The following is a 6,388-nucleotide window of genomic DNA, read 5'->3' on the forward strand; positions in this document are numbered from 1 at the left end:
CTCTTATTCAAGGGAATAGGAAGGTATGTCCAAACGTTTGACTGGTATTGTATAGAGACAACCATTCACATTCACATTCACACCTACGGGCAATCTAGAGTCACTAATTAACCTAACCTGCATGTTTATGGTCTGTTGGAGGAAACTGGAGAACCTGGAGAGAAGCCACACAGGCACAGGTAGAACATGCAAACTCCATACAGAAAGATAGTTGTGCAAAAGTAGTGGTGCACTTTTTACACCATTACATTTATCTGACTATTTACTCCTTACTTTGTTCATAAAGAGTATATACAAAACACCAGCAGCTTATTAAAAAATGCACTTTTAACTACCCAGCAAATTTAGTTCAACCACTTTAACCAGCTACAGCATTAAAACAATAAATAACTCATTATAATAAAGTTTCTGCATTATAAGTACAGTAGTGCTTTTAAAATCTCATAGGATAAGGCCATAATTATTCCAAGTCCATCTTAAAAAATTGTCAGGTGCCAATATGGACACTGAAACAGTTTGTCTTGCTGTAATCATTCCTAAAAGAACAACCTTCCCATGTAAGTGACCGGGGGGGGGGGGGGCAGAATCCAATCAGAATGATTCAAAGTGTATCTGAAGCTAATATGAGGCTTCAGCAGTCTGATATGGATATCTTTTGTGTTTCCCTGTTGAGCTGCAGTTGAGGGACTGTAACATAAGAGGGAAATTGTAGTAAATTCTGTTACTGTGGAAGATTTACACTGACTCAGACTGCTGGCGCCTCATGTTAGCTTCAAATAAGCTTTTGGATAGATTTTGCAGTTTGTCCCCATCACTTACATTGAAATGACATTATGACACTTTCAATGTTCAGTATGAGCAGGAGAATTGATTACAGCAAAACCTCTTTCAATGTTCATATGTTTTAAGATGGACTTCTTTACATTTAGCTAATAATACTAGTTCTTTTACATTGTGGATTTCCTACTTTCACATAAGAATTGGAATACTTCTCCCACAACTAAAAGATGTTTAATGACACTGAGTTTTTTCCTGATAGCATCATCATCTTTGTCAAGAGTCACTATTTAACACCTTGTTACTAAAATTAACTAAATGTCTGGTTTAGTCATTTATGTAGTACATTCCTGAACTAACATATTTATCACATCCTACAAATGCTGAGTCACATCATGATCCAATGAAGTAAATTGCAAAGAATTTAGCAGAACCAGACCATGACCTGAATGACGCAGAATCTTCACAGACATCTTAGATCAGTTTGTCTTAAGGGCAGTTCACACATTTTCTCTCTTCCCTTTCCATGAACACAGTTTTGGTTTCATTTGTCCAGGTTCAGAGATATCTGTCTACAGGATTTCCCAGGGAACACTGTGTATTATGCAGGGACACTGTTAGTAGAAAGTACAGAGCCCTCAATGCCCTTGTCTTGCGCACACAACAAATGATTTGTGACTATAAGATTTAAATCATCTGAATCATCAGAACTTGGTACTACTTTCTTCAAAGGCACATTGCATAAAAGGCTTTTTTAAGTTGCAACTACAGGCTTTGTTAGTGGTTAAGAAATAGTTTACAAATGCTTTATAGATTAGCTATAAGCCGTTAATAAAATTTGGGTTGCCAGGTTGTGAAAAATCCCTTGTTCAAACAATCTACCTGATGAAGAGCCAAAGGGTTTTTCACAACCTGCCAACCCAAATGCTGTTCTTAGTAATTCATTATAATTAATCTATAAAGTAAATGATTTATTAAGCCCTAAAAAAGTCATTAGTTACATGTTATATAACCCGTAACACACACAGTGGTACCATATTTTTGAGCACCACAAACTAAACTCCATTAACTCTGCTGTATTTGGTTGGAGGCAGACATCAGATATCTCCTTATCTAGATGAATAAGACTAGAACTTGGGAGCAATAAAAGACGTTTTTTGTAGTTTAAGTGACCCTTTCAATCAATTTGGCTTTTTAAAGCACATTAGCCCAACAACAGCATATCAGAAACAACATTTTTAATAGTTGAAATAAATACTCCATTACATGCATGATCAAAACACATTAAAATACTATGGGAGTCTGGTAAATAGTGTAAAACCTATGGCACACACTCACAGCAGCTTTTACCAATTAAGAATTCACACACATTGAGAAAAAAAAAAACCAAAAACAAAAACAAGCATTGAGACACTCATCACTCTTCCCAATCTCACAAAGCACATGTACTCAAGCAGGTCAGCCAACCATAGGTTCACACAGCGAGGCTACATCCATCATCAAGGCTGGTGTTTTCACCAGAGCTGAAAACTGAGGTAAACTTTTCAGGTTTGAAGGCTGCTGTCTGTTGGTGACAAGCGGGTCTGTCAGCTGAGCCCAGGTCAGACCCGGAGCGGTGAAGCGGTCTGTTTAACGAGGTTTGAGTCACATCCAGCGCGACACAAAACCCCTGTAGCCGTTGTTTTAGTGCTCCTCTAACATTTTAACACACTTCAACCACCCGGGCAGACCTGCAGACAGCCTTCCTCTGATGTTACTCTGACTCTAAACCTGATGAGCAGGGATAACCCAAGTGAGTCTCTTTGGTACATCGGAAAAGGACAGACGGGGACTCGAGATCATGTTGCCTCTTCCTGAACTAATTCACAGAATGAGAGTTGACTGGCGGCAGAGTCCTTGGAGAGGAGCGTTCTCTGAGTGCCTGAGTGAGCAGAGTGCAGCCGTCTGATACAGCACACGCCGAGTTACGCAGACGCTCCCGGTAGTCCGCCATTTTGGAGCTGCTCTCGGGATGCTGTGCAACGTCCCTGAGGCCCTGAGTGAGGAGGACACAGGCTGAAACCACACTCATGGCCCCCCCTAAAACCGCAGTCTGTACCCCCTTCCCGTCAGTGGAGATACTCGCAGCTCTTCCCAGGAACTGAGGCTCTGTAGCAAACCCGACTAGGGCGCTGACAGCCTGGACCAGAGCGACACTGAAGAGGACGCAGCGGTTCCTAGTCAGCTCACTGGGCTGGGTTTTCACCTCTTTGACACAAGCCAGGAAGGCAGTGCCGCTCGTGCTCATGCTCTTAACGCTCAGCTTGAACTGCTCCTTCGCAAAGCGGTCCCTGGACCTCTCGCTGGCCAGCGACGAGATGTCTGTCAGAGTCTTGAGGTTGGTGGAGATGTTCTGAGAGAGCTCGAGGAGGAGCTGGGGGGTGAGGTCTGACAGGGGCGTGACTCGGAGGACGCCGCAGCTCTGCTCCACCTCATGCCTGCAGCGAGTCACCTTGTAGCGGTCCACCAGACCCGGCAAGCAGGGCTGAGATCCGGCGGTCTCCACCGCTGCTAGGTAAGCAGCGTGGGCCGAGCATTCGGTCAAAGAGACCACCAGATCAGCCATCTCCAACAGGCGGTCCCCCACCTCGGTGAAGCGGCCCATGTTGAGCTGGCTCTGGATGTCGTGGGTGAGAATGGAGAGCTCTTTAGTCCTAGCAATGACCGTGTCACGGCACTGGTCAAAAGTGTCAGCCACTGCCACACCTTCAGACGTCATGACTGGCCTGGTCTCGCTGGAAAGCAGGAGGAGGTCAGCCACCAGCTGCATCTTGCCCTTACATGTGTCACAGACGGAGGAGAGCCGCTTCCTCTGCTGCAAACTGCCACCGGGTGTGCTGGCTGGTCCCTCGCTAGCCGATTTGCCAGAGCCACCACTAGCCATAATAAGGAGGCGAGGGGAGGAGGGGGTGGAGAGAGGGTCAAACTGCTCTTCTGGAGGGGTTCAGTTATTTATAGTTTTCTACTGCTGCACACTGCATTGTACTGTTTAAGACATTTCCAAGATAAGCCTCAGCTCACTGTGTTTAAAAATCTTTTAAATAACAACTGGCCAAACAGTCTTCCTTATATTCCTTCAGAGTATGGATAAACTGTACATTATATGTTGACACACAGGACATGTAATCTCAATGTAAACATGAAGTAAGAGCAAAATTAAATTACTGCATTATTGGAATGACTTCCCCATTGTTAATTGGTGTGTTTCTGTATTCTGTCATAATAAAAGTCCTACACTATGACCATATTCCCAGAATGATTAACCTTGATTATTAATAATGTTACAATATTACATAGTCAAATCCAAAAAAAACTTCTGAGTAATCAGTGTAACAAGCTATATGCTCTTATCTTGACACATTAATTTAAATGCCCTGAACAACATAATTCAAAAGTCAATATTCTTATTAGAGTCCCAAGTTTTTGTGGAACAGAAGAATTCACAGGTTGTTGAATTAAAAAAGAAATCACACACAAACTGCAGTGCCGCCAAGGTGCCTTCTACAAGGCAAAGTGCAGATTGAGATTTATAAAAATAATGTCAAAACCTCCTTATCTTAATAATAATAATAATAATAATAATAATAATAGCACATTCCCAATTGGAATTACATTTGCTGAACTGCCTCTGTGCTATTTTAGTAATGTTAGATGCCTTTACTGAGAATCTATCTGTGACTATAACCAAGAAAACACCTCAACATTTAGTAGATGCCTTTTTTTGAGTCTTTTTTGACTGTAATCAATAGGATATCATTTTGTGTCCACTCGCAAGAGAGCAAGTAGCCTGTAACAGCACCGAGATCTTGTCCGACTTGTTCCCAATGAGTTTGACCGGCCTGGCGTACTCATGCTGGTTACAAACAGGGCACCACCCGGGCAGCTCTTCTGGACAGCGGGAAGAGTTGTGTTTCCCTCCGGCACCATCATTTCATGAGTCCTTCCCAAGTAAAATCCACCGAAAGGGCGACTGCCCAACAACACAAGCCACTCAATCCACTTTCAACCTCTTCTTTTTCAAACAGAGCCCTGGATTAGAAGCTAGCAGTTGCTCCGGTCGCTTCGACTCCATATGCATCGTCCGTCTGTCCGCCCCCCACCACCTCCTCCTCCTCCGCGTCTTAACTCGGGACCAGAGAGTGTGTAGCCCCGCATATCCTGTGTGGGGACTCGCTACTCATATCCATACCGGTCGGTGGTCCCCGAACATTTAACTCACTTGTTTTAGCTGACTCTGCGGTCCCGAAACCGTAAGCGCAGCTGGGAGAAGCGGCCGTTATTCCCAGAGATTCAAAGCCGCGCTGCGCGCTCCCGCTGCAGTACTATGAGGAAGCAGGGAGGGTGTGGTCGCGGCGGAACGGCGGCTGGACTGAGCGAAGTTGTAGCAACACACCAACACGAGGAGCCCTTCGCTTTAAAATGAACTTTCCATCATGTCTGTGAACTAGCTGCAGGCTCACATGAACCACGTCGCGGGGAAGAGTCTAGTTACACGATAGTCAGAGAGCTCCGAAGAATTTTACGACTGCTTTTCCTTTCAGGACTGGCTGCTCCGCTGCCATGAGACAGACAGACCTCCGCCTCCCTGCTGCGTCACGTGATCCGCGTCGGTCTTTTCAAAATAAAGGCACTGATTCAGCGCGCAGTTTGGTTTAAAGGTAGAGTCAGTCATTTTAAAGGAAGATTGTTGATATTTGAACCATGGATGTATAATAAGAGCTGGATAGGGTGCCGCTGCTTAGCCTTGCAGCCTGTTTTTCCCAGTGGTCACTCGCGGTATTGCAGTGAAAAATCCCCCTGCGGCCCAAAAGGCATTCTCCCCATAGACCACCATTGTAAAAGAGACTTTTGTAAAACTGTTGACAGGACACCTCAAACTGCAAACCAGATCAATTATTACTATTTCTATCATGAACTTTTGATCCATGGAGGTTTTATATTTGTAGAACTTTCCTCAAGCTGAGAAAAGCGATTTAAAAATATTTGACATCATCACAATGTAATGTCTATGGGCTGAGCGGGAACTCGTGGGTGAGGCCAGCGGGGGAAACACTACTGCACATATTCAGTGGGCCGCACAATGTGGAAGCAAACCTAGAAACTTTTTTTGGCATATGCGCCAGCCGAGCAATTCCTATAGCACTGAATGGGCGCCATTTTTAGTCTGGTATCCAGCTCTTATAATACATCCATGATTTGAACTAAACACCCGAACAGAAGCTCCGCCCCCCAAATTCATGGACTCACATTGCCAAGGCAACACAAGTCCCCAGGAAGAGCGCAGGCTTTGGAGACAATTTAGGTGTTTCTCAATACCAAGTATGCCAAGTTCGGACTTGCTTACTTGCTAGTTTGGATTTGGAAGTTTGACTTAGGAGTACAAACTCCCGGGAACGGGAGGATGCAGTACGGTCATTCTGCAGTTGGAACAGCAGAGTACTTGATGACAGTACCAGCTCAGCTCATCTCAGTTTCCATGGAAATACATACTAATACCTGGAAAACAATCACTCATGTCAGTAGAATCCTTTGTAATAAAACCTAGTAAACTACTCTAGCAAGTAGGCCGACC

At 44.3% G+C, this 6,388-nt stretch overlaps 1 protein-coding gene across 1 annotated transcript; it reads right to left on the reverse strand.

Moving 5' to 3' along the window:
• Positions 1-2,000: 2,000 nt before the first annotated feature.
• On the reverse strand, positions 2,001-5,421 carry tlnrd1 (talin rod domain containing 1). Its single transcript, XM_067597758.1, has one exon. The coding sequence runs from the start codon at positions 3,698-3,700 to the stop codon at positions 2,636-2,638; it is 1,065 nt and encodes a 354-aa protein (XP_067453859.1). The 5' UTR covers positions 3,701-5,421; the 3' UTR covers positions 2,001-2,635.
• Positions 5,422-6,388: the final 967 nt, after the last annotated feature.

This window comes from Thunnus thynnus, chromosome 1 (genome assembly GCF_963924715.1).
Source record: "Thunnus thynnus chromosome 1, fThuThy2.1, whole genome shotgun sequence".
In the NCBI taxonomy this organism is placed as follows: Eukaryota; Metazoa; Chordata; class Actinopteri; order Scombriformes; family Scombridae; genus Thunnus; species Thunnus thynnus.